At 46.2% G+C, this 20144-nt stretch overlaps 1 protein-coding gene across 1 annotated transcript; it reads right to left on the bottom strand.

Annotated features, from left to right (window-relative positions):
- Nucleotides 1-4408: 4408 nt before the first annotated feature.
- LOC307170980 (E3 ubiquitin-protein ligase TRIM39-like) lies at nucleotides 4409-16918 on the bottom strand. Its single transcript, XM_079892318.1, has 6 exons — nucleotides 16417-16918; nucleotides 15000-15095; nucleotides 14655-14885; nucleotides 14519-14541; nucleotides 14319-14437; nucleotides 4409-6049 (listed from the first exon to the last, which is right to left on the bottom strand). The coding sequence occupies exons 1-6, from the start codon at nucleotides 16807-16809 to the stop codon at nucleotides 5511-5513; spliced, it is 1401 nt and encodes a 466-aa protein (XP_079748444.1). The 5' UTR covers nucleotides 16810-16918; the 3' UTR covers nucleotides 4409-5510.
- Nucleotides 16919-20144: the final 3226 nt, after the last annotated feature.

Consider the following 20144-nt stretch of genomic DNA (forward strand, 5'->3'; position numbering starts at 1 on the left):
CAGCATCCTCCCTTACACTGCATGAGCCTGTCCAGCAGAGGGAGTTGGTAACACACACACACACACACACACACACACAGGCTGTGCCCCAATTCAAATTTAAAGGCTGGTTAAAAGTGTAATCCAGCAATTTCTCTCAAAAAATGTATTCTGGGGTAGGCCAGGCTGCGAGCCATCTGTTGTATCCTTTATTTCACTGGAAACGAAGGACGCATTTGGAGGAGCCTTCGCATTGGGACAGACTTCGTCAACAGAGTACTACTTTATAGTCAACATAATCTACTTTATAGTGAAGAGTTGACAACAACACTGTTAATACTTACATGATGTCCTTATATCAAGTTCCTTATCAATTTTCCTTTGACTCAGGGAAGAGGAAGAGTAGAGAAAATCTTTGAACTTTTATTTCAGTAAAATTAATTTGTCACGATCCACACTCAGGGAAACACAGGAAGATCCAATAATGCAAAATGGAATTTTAATAGGGAAATCCGTAATCAGAAACTAGTCCAGGCAAGGGTCAAAAATACAAAAAGCAGTCCAAAAACATAAAACAATAAACAGGAACAACAAGTGGAACAGACCTCACAAGTGGCGTGATGAAAAACAAGGAATCCGTAACAAACACAAAACAGGCAGGGTATTTATACACAGGGAAACGACAATGATAATGGGAAACAGGCTGAGTGCAGTAATCAGTGATGAGGGACAGCTGAGTGCAATGAACAGACAAGGATCATGGGGAATGTAGTGCAAGAGTGTGCTGGACACCGTGAGGAAGGAGGACATCTAGTGGTGACCCAAGGAACATAAACCAGACACTGTGACATGACCCCCCTTCTACGGAGCGGCTACCAGACGCTCCAAGACATAGAAACAAACAAAACAAGAGTCCAGGCGGGAGGTGGAACGGTGGAGGATCAGGGGGAGGGATGGGGGGCCAGGTCCATGGAGGGGAACAGAAACAGGGAGTGACAGCTCATCTGGCGGCCAGGACGGGGACGACAGTCCATCGGGCGGCCAGGACGAAGCAGAGGGTCCATCGGGCGGCCAGGACGGAGACTCTCCCTCGGGCGGCCAGGGCGGAGAAGACCCCTCGGGCGGCCAGGGCGGAGAAGACCCCTCGGGCGGCCAGGGCGGAGAAGACCCCTCGGGCGGCCAGGGCGGAGACTTCCCCTCGGGCGGCCAGGGCGGAGACGACCCCTCGGGCGGCCAGGGCGGAGACGACCCCTCGGGCGGCCACGGCGGAGACGACCCCTCGGGCGGCCACGGCGGAGACGACCCCTCGGGCGGCCACGGCGGAGACGACCCCTCGGGCGGCCACGGCGGAGACGACCCCTCGGGCGGCCAGGGCTCAGGCCCAGGAACTGGCACCAGCGGCTCAGGCACTGGAACTGGCACCGCCGGCTCAGGCACCGGCACTGGCACCGCCGGCTCAGGCACCGGCACTGGCGGCTCCGGCTCAGGCACCGGCACTGGCACCACCGGCTCAGGCACCGGCACTGGCACCACCGGCTCAGGCACCGGCACTGGCGGCTCCGGCTCAGGCACCGGAACTGGCGGCTCCGGCTCACGAACCGACACTGGCTCCGGCTCACGAACCGACACTGGCTCCGGCTCACGAACCGACACTGGCTCCGGCTCACGAACCGACACTGGCTCCGGCTCACGAACCGACACTGGCTCCGGCTCACGAACCGACACTGGCTCCGGCTCACGAACCGACACTGGCTCCGGCTCACGAACCGACACTGGCTCCGGCTCACGAACCGACACTGGCTCCGGCTCACGAACCGACACTGGCTCCGGCTCACGAACCGACACTGGCTCCGGCTCACGAACCGACACTGGCTCCGGCTCACGAACCGACACTGGCTCCGGCTCACGAACCGACACTGGCTCCGGCTCACGAACCGACACTGGCTCCGGCTCGGCCGCGGCCATCTTGTCCGAAGACACAGGCTCGGCAGACGTGACGGGAACACTCTCGGCGGCGGCCATCTTGTCCAAAGACACAGGCTCGGCAGACGTGAAGGGAACACTCTCGGCGGCGGCCATCTTGTCCGAAGACACCGGCTCAGCAGACGTGACGTGAACAGTCTCTGGCTGGGCAGACGTGACGTGAACAGTCTCTGGCTGGGCAGACGTGACGTGAACAGTCTCTGGCTGGGCAGACGTGACGTGAACAGTCTCTGGCTGGGCAGACGTGACGTGAACAGTCTCTGGCTGGGCAGACGTGACGTGAACAGTCTCTGGCTGGGCAGACGTGACGTGAACAGTCTCTGGCTGGGCAGACGTGACGTGAAGTGCAGGCTCGGTGGGAAGATACTCAGGCAGGACGGTCTTGGTGGGACGAGACTTAGACACGATGGCCCTCCTGGCAACACGCGCTGACATCAGCAGAGAATCGGCCACGCTGGAAACCAGTCCTGGACAGCAATAGACAGATCCGGTGGTTGGCTTGATGGTTGGCGTGACTGGTGTGTCCCACTGGCTCCGATGATGGAGGTATTTGGTGAACCCCCAAAAGTCCAGGACCTCCAACCCCTTCATCTCCCACCCAGGCAATGGGTCATCCAGGCAGCCATTAAAAAAATCCTTTAAAGCTGCATCGTTGTAGTCCATGCCTCTAGAGAGGGTCCAAAAAGTCTGAGCCAGACAATTCACCATCTGGCCTTGCTGGCGTAGAAGCATCAAATTTTGGACCCGTCCCCTCCTCTTCTTCTCCGTCTTAGGGGGAGAGATACGAAACCCCATAATGCTGGATCTTTATTCTTGACGGATTCCTTCTGTCACGATCCACACTCAGGGAAACACAGGAAGATCCAATAATGCAAAATGGAATTTTAATAGGGAAATCCGTAATCAGAAACTAGTCCAGGCAAGGGTCAAAAATACAAAAAGCAGTCCAAAAACATAAAACAATAAACAGGAACAACAAGTGGAACAGACCTCACAAGTGGCGTGATGAAAAACAAGGAATCCGTAACAAACACAAAACAGGCAGGGTATTTATACACAGGGAAAGGACAATGATAATGGGAAACAGGCTGAGTGCAGTAATCAGTGATGAGGGACAGCTGAGTGCAATGAACAGACAAGGATCATGGGGAATGTAGTGCAAGAGTGTGCTGGACACCGTGAGGAAGGAGGACATCTAGTGGTGACCCAAGGAACATAAACCAGACACTGTGACAATTTTACACAGGATTATTGTGACATATGATTATAAGTGCATATATATATATATATATATATATATATATATATATATATATATATATATATATATATATATATATATATATATTGTTTTATGGTGCGTATTTTTAAACACCATTAACCTTATTTTAATTATTCTCAGGTTAGTTAAAGTAAGTCAAATCTGTCCTAAATAATAAGCATTTGAATTTATACTTACAATATTTAGATCACAGAAGACTTCTCCGTGGTCAGTTCAGCTCAATCTTTTTGTAAAACAGAGACTTATGGCAGGCGAGCTTCTTAATTTCAATTATTTATATTTTTTATTAAATACAGGTTAACTAGTTTACATAAAAGGTACTAATATATAAAATAAAAATAAAAGTAAATCAAAACCAAATAATTTACAAGCTTTCATCTTCATGAGGAGCAATGGCAAGGCATCTAACACCGGAGAGGCCGTCCTTGGTGAATCAGGTCTGCATGGACATTCTTTTACAGTCCTTTTTAAAGTCCATCAAACTTTTTGACATGTTCAGAAATCCCCTCTTTGGAAACTCCCTAAAACTTGTCCATATAAAGCCTTTGCCTCTTTGTCCTCCTTCTTCTGGACCTTTTCTTCATCACTGTATCTTCTGTATCTCGTCCGCAACACATAGACGGTAATAATTGCATTTTTTCTTCTTTCTTTAGCAAAGCTCTTTCTAATACATTTTCAGTTTCTTCTACTCTGCCATATGCTTAATAAATGCTTACAACATTCAGTGTGGTATGTCTTTCTTTATAAACCATTTTCTCAATAAATGATTTTACAACAATAATTGCAGTGTTTTTCTTTATAAACATTTTTCTCAATAAAAATCCTTACAACAATAATTGCAGTGTTTTCTTATAAAAACCTCTTTATGGTGTTTTCTTATATAATAATACAGGGTTAATGTAAAACACTTTCCATTACACAAAGTTACAATTATAGTTAATATGAGCCTGTTTACATGAGGCATTAATTATAACAGAATCAATTGCATATTTCACCCAACAATATATATATATATATATATATATATATATATATATATATATATATATATATATATATATATATATATATAAATGGAATGAAATTGAATTTACTTTGAAAAAAAACAGATCTTATTGTAAACGATTCATCCATGTACATGTGTTTTATTTTATTTTAATTTTTGTAATATTTAACCCAATCATTTATTCTCCTTAAACTCTACAATCGACTGTAAGTTCACATTCATTTTTGAGTGCAACATCCACCGGGTCTGGCATCGACCAATGAAAATTGGCAAGCATGCATTTGAAAATCTGCACGCAATTGGATAACACTACGACCGATCACAACAATAAACCCCATACGCTTAGCTACCAGCGGAGCTAACCATAGATATCATATACAGGCTATGTCTTAAGGCGGAGTCACTTCCGGCATCACCGGCGGCCATCTTACCACAGGGAAGCTGTGAATTAAGGTGAGTTATCAGCACGCACACAAATCCTCTTATCTCGCTGAAATCTTTACGGATTTACAAACGGTTTGGTATCTTAAAAACGTTATTAACGTGGCTATAATTCTTTCATATGGAAGTCCATTGTTATAATTATTCATATGTATGCAGTGTCATAACTACATCTCTGACGTTTATAACAAACCAAACCGTTTGAAAATCGGTAGAAAATTGAGCAAGTTATGGTTATTTAAAAGTACATGCACCATGTTACGAGTGAGGGAGCTCCCTGTGGCAAGATGGCCGCCGCGTGCGGACGTCGACCTCCATTGGCCAGCAGCGCGGATGAGACATCTAGCCTTTATTATATAATATCTATGGAGCTAACTGGTAGATTACACTCTTACTGTATCCGGTCCTTCTTGCAACGGAACGATTCGAGCGCCGTCTTCTGATCCTCTTTTAGATAAAAAGCCAAGTCTAACTCGATCATTGTAGCGGCCAAAGCCGTTTCAAACAACTGGTGTTCATCCATAGCCATCTTGCAATGTTTACTAATGACTTTGACGTCGCAGCGCTGTCATCTTCTGTTTATCTCGCCTCTGGCCCGCTATATCTAGCATGTATCTATATCAGATAACCCGATGTGATTGGTGCAGCTCGGCTACAAGGGCATATATAACGAGCAAAAATGTCCTTTAGGACACACAAGGGTTAAGTTGGCTCAAAATTTTACATTTAAGTGTGATTGATCAATGAGACCCTTTTATTACAGTGTTGTTATTACAGCATAATTTGCAAAACTGAATTGATCTATAAGCAGAATCAGATTTAACTGTGATTTTCTGCTGTAATAAAGAGTTTAACTGGTAAGATCTTTAGAGGAGTTGTGCAGCGATTATATAAGAATGGAAAGACTGTGTCGTTGAAGGTGGATGTGAATGTGAGTAAATGTGTGTTAGTTACAGGATCAGAGAATGACACTGTTCCTCTGTCATAGTCCAGCTCAACTCTCACACGCTGAAGCTTCTGTTTAACAGTAAAGACAGTGTAGCGTTGCTCTGGGGTTTGTGAGCTGTATTTGCTGTTCATGTACCGCACACGCCAGACATTAGACTCAAAGAAATCTCCCTTCCTTTGGTTTGATGCTGTTGTTATTCCAAGAATCCAGAGTATATTGTCTCCAACCTCCACATCCCAGCAGTGTGTTCCTGAGTTAAAGCCCTCAGATCCCAGGACACATGCATACTCATCAAACCTCTCTGGATTATCAGGAAGTGTTTTATCTCCAACACTGTACGACACACTGGTCAGATCAGCAGAGAGTGTGAGACAACGATGTGCTGTGTTTGGATCCAGAGTCAATGGAGCTGCAGAGAGAATAACATCAGATTAGAGGATGAAATATGTTATTAGAAATGTAAATGTAAAACATATAAAGACTTCATAAATCATATATCATGCTATAACAAGGTTCTCAAGTTTTATCAAAAGCTTGGAGTGAGATCACATGCGGTTAGGGGAGGAGCCCTAATGGAGCCCCGCCCCCCAATTTTACCCATTGTTCATAATTAACCAGCACAAATTGAAATTATAACAATTGGTAAATCTGATAAATGACAGATCAATTCATCACATCAAATATACTCTTTAATGTTATATTTCAAAATTACAAATATACAAAAATATAACAAATTGCTCAAAACAGTTTGGAAAAACAAATATTTTTGCATTTGGAATGTGCCTAGTCGTTTATTGTGTGGTGGGACATTGTGAACAAATGACATATTAGAGTATTAAGTTACTTAGTTTCAGATAACGTTGTCACGTACTGCTCAGAGACACGAAGTAGGAGATCCAAATGCAGCTTTATTTTGTGGGGCAATCCAGAGGCGTAATCCAACATACAAGCTAGGGTCATACACAGGAAAGCAGTCCAAAACAAAGAAACAAAGAAACAAACAAAACAGGCAGGGACCAGAGGCAAGAGAGTAATCCAGGGACCAGAGGCAAGAGAGTAATCCAGGAAACAGGGCAAGATATCCAAAAACAAGAAACAAGACAACCAGGGAAACGCTCAGAATAGCAGTGTAACACTTAACAAGACTTCGCGGTGAGTAAATGAATGAACAAGGTATATATAGACAGACTAACAGGATGAGACAGGTGAATGCAATCAGTGAATGAGGTACAGGTGAATGTGATCAGTGATAAGTGATGATGAGTCTGGGCAGTGAGTTATGGGAAATGTAGTTAGTGAGTGAATATGATAGTCTGATGTGGACTGCCCTCTGGTGGCTCACAAGGGCAGCTCCAGCTGGTGATCGTTACATAGCCCCCCCTTTAAGGAGCGGATTCCAGACGCTCCTAAAAGTGTCCAGGAGGGAGGTGGAGCGGAGGCGGACCCGGGGGCGGGACGGAGGGCCAGGCCCGTGCAGCGGAAGGGGACCTGAAGACTCCGGCAGGGCGGAAGGCCAGGGCGGAGCAGGCTGTGCAGGCGTCCAGGGCGGAGCAGGCTGTGCAGGCGTCCAGGGCGGAGCAGGCTGTGCAGGCGTCCAGGGCGGAGCAGGCTGTGCAGGCGGCCAGGGCGGAGCAGGCTGTGCAGGCGGCCAGGGCGGAGCAGGCTGTGCAGGCGGCCAGGGCGGAGCAGGCTGTGCAGGCGGAGCAGGCTGTGCAGGCGGCCAGGGCGGAGCAGGCTGTGCAGGCGACCAGGGAGGAGACGACCCTTCAGGCGACCAGGGAGGAGACGACCCTTCAGGCGACCAGGGAGGAGACGACCCTTCAGGCAACCAGGGAGGAGACGACCCTTCAGGCGGCCAGGGAGGAGAAGACCCTTCAGGCGGCCAGAGAGGAGACGACCCTTCAGGCGGCCAGGGCACAGGAACAGACACCGGCTCAGGAACAGGAACAGACACAGGGACAGGAACAGACACCGGCTCAAGGACAGGAACAGACACCGGCTCAGGTACAGGAACAGACACAGGGACAGGAACAAACACCGGCTCAAGGACAGGAACAGACACCGGCTCAGGTACAGGAACAGACACCGGCTCAGGAACAGACACCGGCTCAGCGGAGACCATCTTGTCCTGAAACACTGGCTCGGCGGTGGCCATCTTGTCCGAAGACACAGGCGTGGAGTCGGCCATCTTGTCCGAAGACACAGGCGTGGAGTCGGCCATCTTGTCCGAAGACACAGGCGTGGAGTCGGCCATCTTGTCCGAAGACACAGGCGTGGAGTCGGCCATCTTGTCCGAAGACACAGGCGTGGAGTCGGCCATCTTGTCCGAAGACACAGGCATGGAGTCGGCAATCTTGTCCGAGGACACAGGCGTGGAGTCGGCCATCTTGTCCGAAGACACAGGCGTGGAGTCGGCCATCTTGTCCTGAGACACTGGTTCGGTGGCGGAGGTCATCGTGTCTGGAGACACAGGCGCAGAAAGAGGAAGAGGAACAGATTCAAGCTCAGTGTCCGGATCAGTTTCAGGCTCAGGAACAGATTCAGTCTCGGCGGGGCGAGACACTTGACGGGCGGACGTGACGTGAAGCTCAGTCTCTGGATCGGCAGAAGTGACGTGAAGCTCAGTCTCTGGATCGGCAGAAGTGACGTGAAGCTCAGTCTCTGGATCGGCAGAAGTGACGTGAAGCTCAGTCTCTGGATCGGCAGAAGTGACGTGAACAGTCTCTGGATCGGCAGAAGTGACGTGAACAGTCTCTGGATCAGCAGAAGCGACGTGAACAGTCTCTGGATCAGCAGAAGCGACGTGAACAGTCTCTGCATCAGCAGAAGCGACATGAACAGTCTCAGGATCAGCAGAAGCGACGTGAACAGTCTCTGGATCAGCAGAAGCAACGTGAACAGTCTCTAGATCAGCAGAAGCGACGTGAACAGTCTCTGGATCAGCAGAAGCGCACTCTGAGCTTGACGGGACCAGCGGCGGCGAGGGCTCTGAGCTGGGCGGGACCAGCAGTGAAGGCTCTGTGCTGGACGGGACCAGCAGTGAAGGCTCTGTGCTGGACGGAACCAGCGGTGAAGAGGGCTCTGTGCTGGACGGGACCAGCGGTGAAGAGGGCTCTGTGCTGGACGGGACCAGCAGTGAAGGCTCTGTGCTGGACGGGACCAGCAGTGAAGGCTCTGTGCTGGACGGAAGCAGCGGTGAAGAGGGCTCTGTGCTGGACGGGACCAGCGGTGAAGAGGGCTCTGTGCTGGACGGGACCAGCGGTGAAGAGGGCTCTGTGCTGAACGGGACCAGCAGTGAAGAGGGCTCTGTGCTGGACGGAACCAGCGGTGAAGAGGGCTCTGTGCTGGACGGGACCAGCGGTGAAGAGGGCTCTGTGCTGGACGGGACCAGTGGTGAAGAGGGCTCTGTGCTGGACGGGACCAGCGGTGAAGACTCTAGCTTGGCGGGCATGTCGCTTGCTGTCTTGGCTTCGGCAGATCTGGCGTGAAGTGCGGGCTCGGCTGGACTGGCGTGAAGTGCAGGCTCGGCTGGACGGGGGTGCCACGGAAGGAAGCTCTCCAGACATCTGGAGAGTGCCTCTCTCCAATCCAGACCAGAGAGATCGGGGAGCTCCCTCGGGTCGACCTCCTTAGCCCCCAGCCGGTAACATAACTTAATAGCCTCGTCACCCAGAGAGCAAGAGGCAGCGAGAGGAAAAAACCCCCAGGGGGACTGGAACAGATCGAGGCTATCCAGGGCTAAGGCCGCGATCTGTCCAGCGAACTCCCGGCTCATACTGGGAAGATCAGGTGAGATCCGTACTGCTGTATTACAGGAGGTCCTAGCTGCTGGATCTGAAGTGTGGCGAAGTCTTCTGTCACGTACTGCTCAGAGACACGAAGTAGGAGATCCAAATGCAGCTTTATTTTGTGGGGCAATCCAGAGGCGTAATCCAACATACAAGCTAGGGTCATACACAGGAAAGCAGTCCAAAACAAAGAAACAAACAAACAAACAAAACAGGCAGGGACCAGAGGCAAGAGAGTAATCCAGGGACCAGAGGCAAGAGAGTAATCCAGGAAACAGGGCAAGATATCCAAAAACAAGAAACAAGACAACCAGGGAAACGCTCAGAATAGCAGTGTAACACTTAACAAGACTTCGCGGTGAGTAAATGAATGAACAAGGTATATATAGACAGACTAACAGGATGAGACAGGTGAATGCAATCAGTGAATGAGGTACAGGTGAATGTGATCAGTGATAAGTGATGATGAGTCTGGGCAGTGAGTTATGGGAAATGTAGTTAGTGAGTGAATATGATAGTCTGATGTGGACTGCCCTCTGGTGGCTCACAAGGGCAGCTCCAGCTGGTGATCGTTACAAACGTAAGCTAGCCAAACTGAGCCAAAGCTTCTGGCCTGGTTGCAAAGTAGTTGTAGAGTTTTTGACTGCATCAATAATAATGTATACGTTGGGCTATATTAAATGCTCTAGCCTAAAAATGTTAGACGAGCTTTCTTCCAACTTACCTTCTCCATCACGACGTGTGTTCGCGCGATGTTATTGGTTCTCTTTCATCATCTCGTGTTCGAGATCCACCTATGGGAAGGGCATCCGCACCTGACCTCTGCAGAAGCATCCAATTGCACCAAGTCTGGCCTGACAGACAGAAGCGAGTGTCCAATGCCCGTAAGGGACCCACCCCTTACCAAGTGTATAAACACTAGCACGCGCTATCTTACCTCAGTTGTTATTCGCTTCTCACGACCTCTTTGCTTCGCAGCTCTACGGGTTTTCGTTGACTTCACCACAGTCAACAGGAGGAAATATCTATTTCGATCAGCCTCCGCCAGGCGTGATTGTCAGACGGTTACGTTTAGTTGCGATTTATTTCTGGTTGCAAGCCACCCACGCTCGCTACCTGGATTTGCTCAGGCTGCCCGCCTGTTTTCTTAGCTTTCACCTCTCCCATGGATCACAAGCTCTCCGGTCCTGCTAACTCGTCGGACTCGCAGTCGCGTGCATGCCCTGCCGCCTGCGGTTCACTCATTGCCGCGAGGGATACCCATCCTTTTTGCGTGGTATACATGGGATTAAAGCATGCGGAAGAAGCTATTTCTCTTCCTGAGAACTGCAGCCACTGCCTACGCTCTGCCTAGGAAGCTTCTTCAACCTAGACTTAAGGTTGCGTCCACCCAAAACACGGACGAACAATACGACTTGGATGTTGGAGTAGGTGAAAGCGTTGCAGCTCCGGGGACCTCCCAGAGCATGCCTGCTCTCAGTTGGGCTGACCAGTCTAACGAGGGCTTACACGAGGAAATCCTTCCCGGTATTTCCTTGCTCGACTATGAGCCGCCCGGCTCAGGCAAGGATGAGGACCCCGCTATACTTGATGGCTCGGACGACAAGGAAACCATCCCGTCCGCCCAAGCTCCCCCGGTTAGTGGCTCGGCTACACGGCTCTGCTACACGCAGCCCTTCTCGAGGTGTGTGAGCGAGTGGCCTCTCGTCTCGGCATTGAATGGCCAGCCCTCCAGAATGCCGCCGACCAAGAGAGGGATGTGTATGACGACAAACTCCTAGGCCCTCCTCCCGGTCCTAGGAAGCAGCTCATGCCTGTTCTCCCCACGTGCACTAAGGACATGCGTCACTATTGGAGAGACCCGCTAGATCTCAAGCACGGTCTGGCGGGTCTAGAGGTTAAGGATATGGCAGCGTGTGGTATGGGCTACCCTCCCACCATCCAGCCCTCGATTGCCAGACACCTTAACCCCTCGCAGGGAGGGTTACTGGCCCCTCCTAAGCCAGTCCTCCTAAACAAGATGGACTGCTTCTCAGCATCTGTTTTCCAGGCCTCGTACAAGGCCTCAGCTCTCGCGGTGCGGGCTCTAAATGTTTCCTCCCTCCTCTCGGCCTACCAGGCTGAGCTTTTGGAGGACATGAGCTCACATTTGGAGAAAGGTGTGTCATCCCCGACGCTGTGGAAGGAGATCGTTACCGTTAACGACCTGGTCCTTCGCAACACCCGCCAAGCTGTTCAGGCTGACGGACGTTCTATGGTCCTGTCTGTTGTGGGGGAACGCGCCCTCTGGCTCAATCTCTCTGGTCTGCCTGACAGCGAGAAGAGACGCATAGCAGGAGCCCCAGTGGAACCAGGCCAGGCCAGGCTCTTTTCGGCCCTGCTGTTGCCCTTATGCAGCAGCGGTGCGACGATAAGAAGAAGGAGGATGAGGCTACTATGGAAACTACTATTTCCTCCCCTTTGCCTCATAACGCCGTCTCTGGTCATGGTGAGGGAACGGGGCTTGACCATGATTTTGATCACTCCCAGATGGCCCAGGGCACCGTGGCTCTCAGAGATTATCCCTCTGCTGTATGTCCAGCCATGGCCCCTCCCACTTCGCACAGACCTTCTGTCCCAAGCGAATGGGGAAATCTACCACCCGCACCCAGACAGGGTGGCCCTCTGGGCCTGGCCCGTGAGAGGGCCAACTTAAACACATTGGGGCTCCCCCCACGTGTTGTGGCCACCATTCAGTGTGCCAGAGCCTCTTCGACACGGTCCCTGTACGACTGTAAGTGGCGTGTGTTCGAAGAATGGTGTGAAGGGCGACAGTTAATATCATATCAGTGCTCAATCACTGATATTTTATGCTTTTTACAGGACCTTATGGATAAGGGAAGATCCTTTTCCACTATTAAGGTCTATTTAGCGGCTATCGCTGCATGTCATGTGGGGTTCGACAATGCTACGGTGGGGCAACACCCCCTTATTCGTAGATTTATAAAGGGCTCGCGCCGCACTCTTCCAGTTCCCAGGAAAGTAGTTCCTGAGTGGGACCTCTCCATGGTGCTGGAGGCAATGTCTCAACAGCCGTTTGAGCCCCTGGGAAGTGTTTCCCTGAAGAATTTTTCTTTCAAGACAGCTCTTCTCCTGGCCTTGGCATCTGCCAAGCATGTCAGTGATCTCCATGCACTTTCTGTTCATCCCTCGTGCACTAAATTCTCTCTCAGTGGAGATAAGGTTTTTCTCAGGCCCAACCTGGCCTTTATGCCAAAATGCTTCCCGGCATTCACGTGTGAGGTGATTGAGCTTTCCGCGTGTCACCCAGCTCCTTTCTCCTCCACAAAGGATCAGAGGCTGAATTCTGTGTGTCCTGTTCGTGCCCTGCGGGTGTACTTAGACAGGACCAGCTCGTTTAGGAAAAGCGACCAGCTTTTCATTTCTTGGGGTCCCCCGTACTCAGGGAATCTCATTTCCAAGCAACGCCTTTCTCATTGGCTTGTGGAAGCTATATCTTTGCATATGAATCTAAGGGAGTGCAGCCGCCTGAGGGCATCAGAGCTCATTCCACTAGAGGTATGGCTGCCTCTTGGGCTCTGTTTAAGGGAGTCTCTTTGCAGGATATATGTGCCGCTGCAAGCTGGGTCTCTCCCCAAACGTTTGACAGATACTACCGGCTCGATGTCACCAGAACTCCGGTAGCTCATTCTGTCCTGGGTGTTGGCTCTTTGTAGCTTTGTGCTCTTAGGCCCTCTACCCCTAAGTTAGCCTGGGCTGCTTAGTCCAGCCTTTTTAAAGTCACTAAGCATGTTTCTAACCTGCACCTGGCACCATTTACTCACCATTATGAGTTTGGTCAGGTTTATTCATAAATGCATGTTACCACATGTCATTATTTGTTGCTATGTGTCTTCCTCACTTTGCGTGGTGGGTTTCGTGTGACGTGTCATGCACCGCCTTTCCAGGTGACCATCCTCTGGCTTTCAGGGCCTCATTGTAGTGTATTTGGCAATCGGGGAGCTGTCCATATCTCCCATAGGTGGATCTCGAACACGAGATGATGAAAGAGAACGATAGGTTACTGTTCGTAACCCCGGTTCTCTGAAACATTGAGTGGAGAGATCCACCAAGCTTGCCCCGCTTGCTGCACGAGAAGCGAATATGCTCACTGAGGTAAGATAGCGCGTGCTAGTGTTTATACACTTGGTAAGGGGCAGGTCCCTTACCGGGCATTGGACACGCGCTTCTGTCTGTCAGGCCAGACTTGGTGCAATTGGATGCTTCTGCAGAGGTCAGGTGTGGATGCCCTTCCCATAGGTGGATCTCTCCACTCGATGTTTCAGAGAACCGCGGTTACAAACAGTAACCTATTGTTACATAGTAACGAACATAAAGTGGCCGAGAATGTTCCGTCAACTTCCATGTGTTCGCGCATCTATGTTGCCTAACGAACGCAATCTGGCCGAGATACGTGCTGGCGGCAGGAAACTTCACTTTGTGAGCCTGCGCCTCGTATACAACGTTATATATAAAGCTTGCAGGACAACTTGGTTGGCATTGCCTTTTTCAGCGTGAGAAATACACGGTGTGGCGTGTGAGCGTGTGAACTGATTGAATTGCGTGTCTCACGGCCAATGCATGAGACTTGTCTCTCAGTTACTGTAAGAATGGATTGAGGCTTCATGTTTAATATCAGTATTCAATCAACACTATAGTATCCTAATACATAAAGATAGATCATGAGGAATAGACTTTTCATTATGAGTTTGCTGTATGATCTGATGATTTTCTGAAATACAGTTCAGATTCACTTGGAAATTTTTAAATATATTTCTATCAAATGCTAATGTTGTGTGTGTTTATATCTGAACTATCTTCTGCACTGGTGTCAAATCTGCTGAGACTCACTGTGTTGGACAGTTTCCAGCATCTTCTTCCAGACTCTGAACGGCAGGTTACCCAGATAACGCGACACATGAATCAAAGCTCCAGAACTCATCCGTGGATCCGGCTGTGAGATCTGGACTCTGAGGAACATTCAGGAGTCAGAACTGCAGTGAATTTGAGTTCAGATCCATTGAGAGAAGAGATACGAGCAGCTCACTCACCTTTCCATCATGACTTTATAGTTCTGGAAAATATAGAGTTTCAAAACATTTTAATATCTTATCAAACACTCTGTCAATGAGTCTCTCTATACAAGTTGTTTTATACACAAAGAATGAAGCCAGATTGATTTGTCACCTTTATAAACGAGACGTCATTGTCTTTCATCATCTTCTCCATGTCTCTGATTGTGTGTGAAAGAGCTGAGATGTGTGTGTTCATCTCCTCCAGCGTCTCCTTCATCCTCTGCTTCTTCTGCTCCTCTTCCTCTCTCAGTGCAGTGATTGTAGCTTCTTCTTCGTCTCTGAGAAACTGATGAAGCTTCTCAAACTCTTCTTTAATCTGACGCTCTGTGTGCTCAGCTTGAGACTGAAATCAAATCACATTCACTTCAGTCAGCGCTGTATGAACACACACACTCCACTAATGTCAATAATAAATTATGTGTGTGATTGTTGAGTATTTAACTCTTTATATCCTCACCTTGATGTGTTTGATTGTTTTATCACAATTTTTCTTCAATTCTTCTCCATGTTTGAGCTTGTTTTGTAAGGACGTCAGTGCTGTATTAAATTCCTCCTACAGGTTTAGATGAAAATCTGTGAAACTTATGCAGCTCTAAGAGGTTTAAACATTGTATGTTTGTATGTTTTTTATGTTTGTAACAATGCTGTTACATTCAAGAAGATTTGAACATCAGAGGATCAAAGTTTTGTGTAGAATTTTATATCAGTAGAAAATCAGAGGTTAACGCTGAGTCAGCAGAGTTAGGATGCATTTGCAGCTTTATTAAAAGAGATACTCGTACAACAAACAGTTCAGTCAACGGCGACAGGCAGAGCCGAGACGTAATCACAAACCAGGCAGTGGGTCAGGGCAAACAGTACAGACTTAATCCAGGAAGACAGAGCACAGGTACTGTAAGTAGGCAGGCAGCAGAGAATCTTAACAAGGTACACAGTCCAGGGTCATACACTGGGAAATCAAAAACAGAGAAAAACGCTCAGAGATGTAAGTCACAGCAAAACAAAACTTTGCAATGAGAGCTTGTGAGAGTGCTGGTTAAATAGTCCATGGGATACACTGTAATGGGTTTCTGTAATTTGAACAGTATTTTACTGTAATATGTACAGTAAGATACTGTAAAATATGTATACAGTATGTTACTGTAAACAGCAAAGGATTATGGGAAAATATATGGTCACTACTGTAATTCTTCCCTACTGTAAATCAATTTACAGTAGTTAACTTGTGATACAAATGGTCACCAGGAGATTAATTCTATTGACTTGGGAGATGTTGCCTTTTTTTCTTCAGCTAGTGGCTCCTAAAGGTCAAGATTTGTAATTTGTACTTCTAAAACAAAATGTTCAACGATTAAAAAGAATATTATAAGGACAAATGTTCGTGAGTTATTGTGATTTTTTTGGGGGTGGGGTAAACATACATTTAAAAAAAAAATTTAAAATGATGAAAATAAATAAATAAATAAACTCAATACTAATACTGTAAATGAAAATACGGTAATAATACTGTAAATGCAAGTACAGTAAATGGTACAGTATACTGTAAGTGAAAATACAATAATAATACTGTAAACATTTTACAGTAAATTACTGGCATCCAGCTGCCAGTAAGTTACTGTAAAATTTACAGCAACCTCTTTACAGTGTAGGGATCAGGAGCGAGTGTAATCAGCCCCAGGTACAGGATCATGGAAAATTAAGTCTGAGAAAATACTCAGACGATGTTGCCCTCTGGCGGTGATCAGAGGGAGCCACAGAGGCTTGATTTGTGACAGAGATTTAGTCTGAACAAAAATAAATACTGGTCTATTGTGTACACAAATAATATGTTAAACACTGTATTCAGCATATGAAATCAGAGACATTTGTCTTACCTTGTAAGATGAAAGCACTTCACTGATGGGTCTGAATGTGTGATTGGTGTGTTTCTCTGAGTCTCTGCACACTAAACACACAGGCTGTTTGTCCTCCAGACAGAAGAGTTTGAGTTTCTCACTGTGTAAACTGCAGATCTCCTCAGATCCTGATGAACATTTCTCATTTCCCTTCTTTATCAATGAATCACACAAGTTTTTTAACGCAAGATTAATTGGAGGATTACCTTTAGATGATCTTCTGCAGACAGGACACTCCTGAGTTTTCTTAATTTTCCAGAACTGTTGTAGACACTCTTTACAAAAACTGTGACTACAGGACAGAAGAACAGGAGTCTTGAAGATTTCACGGCAAACAGGACAAGAAAGCTCTTCCACAGATTTTGAATCCATTTCCTCTTCTAGTAAAAGATCCAAATAATCTTACAATTTACTTCCACTTTCTGAACTTTGGTTTAAAGAGTAAACAACTATTACAATCAAAATCTGGGTTAACTCAGAAATAAACAAAAATGCTATGAAATAATGTGTCCTCTTCTGTTCTTCACAACACTGACTCGCTTTAGCTTTCAGTAAAAATGAAAGGCAGAAATAATGACTCACTTCCTGGCTGGTTTTGTAAGAAAACAAACCGGGTGGGGGTTGGGGGTTGGGGGATGGGGGGGGGGGGGTAAAGGGGGGTCACAGATTGTATCAGTTGCTGAATTCAGAACATCATACTAGCATACTCTTCCTATTTCTGCTGCAGAAATATGGTAAATGTAGTATGAGTAGTATACTAGAATGGTCTTCCGAATTCAGATGTTGATGTTTTTTAAAGGGGTGGTTCGGGATTTTTGACATCGGACCTCAATGTTAAGTCAGCCTGGTTGTTATTCATCAGTGGAGACATTTTTTTAAAAAAATTATCCAGTCCTTATATTTGGATAGTTAGCCGATGCTAGGCTAGCGCGAGTCAATGGTAGATGCGTTAGCCAGCCATTAAAAACAGTTTTACCCACTCCACAGTGCACCAAACGCAAATCAATTATAACACCAAACTATCGATGCAAATGTTCGTTGAGAGAATAATGTTAGAAATCAAACTTACCTTTCATCTCAATGATCCCAAAGGAACTAGTTTCTCAGCAGCTGCGGAATTTTACTTTGCTCCGGTTAGTAATGCGGCGAAAAGTAAACACAGAACAGACGCGCACTACAGTGTGTGTAGTACATGTGTGTACCGGCTCACTCGGTTGCCTAGGTAATCAATATCACTCCGCTGCTGCTGTAGACAAGGCTTATGATTACAGGGAACAAATTATAACTAATGCAATGTGATGAAAGGTAAATTTGATTTCTAACATTATTCTCTCAACGGACATTTGCATCGATAGTCTAGTGTTATAATTGATTTGCGTTTGGTGCACTGTGAAGTGGGTAAAACGGTTTTTAATGGCTGGCTAACATCTACCATTAACTCGCGCTAGCCTAGCATCGGCTAACTATCCAAATATAAGGACTGGATAATTTTTAAAAAAAAATGTCTCCACTGATGAATAACAACCAGGCTGACTTAAAAATGAGGTCCGATGTCAAAAATCCCGAACCACCCCTTTAATGCCAATAGGAAAACTTACATCACCATCTTCCAGGGCTGCCAACTTTTGAGTTCAGCTTGGAGTGAGAATCGAGCTTGCAAATAGATTTTGATTCAACACTGCAAAAATGCTTCTCTTACTTAGTATTTTTGTCTTGTTTCCAGTCCAAATATCTAACAATTCTTAAATCAAGATGCATTACTATATGAGTAAAATGACATAAGATAGTCTTGTTTTCTGGGGAAATAAATAAAAATTAAGTGAGCTGATGCTTAAAAAAAGCTATTTGTCTGCCAATGGGGTAAGAAAAATAATCTTGTTTCTGTTTGAATTAAGTTTAATCTTACCCCATTGGCAGATAATTTTGCCTTTTTTAAGCATCAATTCACTTAATTTTTATTTATTTTAAAATAAATAAATAGGGCCCTAGCGCCCTCTATTGGCCAGGCGCCCCTGTTTTGATGTTTCTAAATCCGAACCGCTGAAGACGCAGTGGCTGAGTTTTGTTTTCGAAGGGAATATTCCCCACGATCAACGTCAATGCTTTCATGTTTGCGCGAATCATTTCACACACCAGACTGCTTTATAAACGAGGGTCAGTATAAGAAGCTGCTCCTGAAAAAAGGATCAGTACCAACTATTCGTGTTCCTGCTGCACCTCCAGAAGAACTGAAGTGAGTGTAACGTTTTATTAACCTTTATAATTAATATTTATATTAATCTTTGCAAATCGCTTGCTGCACGCTTCACAATGAATGCGTTTTACACTTAGGGTAACGTTACATTACGGCATGTTTTCTATGTACGACGTTCTCAATATAATTCATAATCCCACGTTTATAATGAACAACGCGTTATGGTTATTGTGTTATTGTGTTAGAAACGGTGTACGCACAGAACAGAGGGGCGGGGTGAGCAAAGCTCATTATCATTTAAAGACACATGCACTTAAACGGCGTGCTGAAAACAGAGCTGTTTTTGACCAGGTAAAAAGTTTTCTTACAATACTAATGAGAATTTTTTATTAAAGTATATTACAAACTTTTAATTTAGACCCTAAAGAATCACATTAGCTTGTACAAAAATGGTATTATATGACCCCTTTAAGGAGAAGGACATCATACAAGATGAGGAATATTTAAAAGCAGAAGAGGGAAAGAAAGAATCTGAAAAAAAAGAAAGAGTTTGGGCTGGTGGATGTAAAGAAAGAGGACTCAAAGGAGGTGAAGACAGCGCTAAAAGAGGAAGATGGAGAGGAAGATGTACCAGAGATTGTAGGCGCAAAGGAGGAAGAAGTTACACAAGAGATGATTACATTTCAAAAGGAATATGAAAAAGAACATACGAGGGAGAAGGTCTTAATTCAAGAGGATAGCAACACCCTAGCAACCAACCAGGATACCTTAGCAACCGCTTAGCAACAGCATAGCAACCACCCAGAACACCCTAGCAACCGCCTAGCAACCACCCTGAACACCCTAGCAACCACCAAAAATACCTTAGCAACCACCTAGCAACCGCCCAGAACACCATAGCAACCACCTAGTAACACCATAGCAACCATCCAGAATACCATAGCAACCACCTAGTAACACCCTAGCAACCACCCAGAATACCCTAGCAACCGCCTAGCAATACCATAGCAACCACCAAGAACACCTTAGCAACTGCCTAGCAACCACCCACAATACCATTGCAACCACCTAGCAACCACCCAAGACTAATTCAAACTTTAAACTACTTTAAACTTTAAACCACTTTAACCTTTAAACTAATTTAAACTTCAAACTAATTTAAACTTTAAACTACTTTAAACTTCAAACTACTTTAAACTAATTTAACCTTAAAACTAATTTAAACTTCAAACTAATTTAAACTTTAAACTACTTTAAACTTCAAACTACTTTCAACTAATTTAAACTTTAAACTACTTTAAACTTCAAACTACTTTAAACTAATTTAACCTTTAAACTAATTTAAACTTCAAACTAATTTAAACTTTAAACTACTTTAAACTTCAAACTACTTTCAACTAATTTAAACTTTAAACTAATTTAAACTTCAAACTACTTTAAACTTCAAACTTTCTGGTCCGGCTTTCTCAAGCCAACTTAAAGTTTGTCTCGACAATTCCTCTATTCCTCAAAC

This window comes from Squalius cephalus (assembly GCF_949319135.1).
Source record: "Squalius cephalus genome assembly, chromosome: 14".
In the NCBI taxonomy this organism is placed as follows: domain Eukaryota; kingdom Metazoa; phylum Chordata; class Actinopteri; order Cypriniformes; family Leuciscidae; genus Squalius; species Squalius cephalus.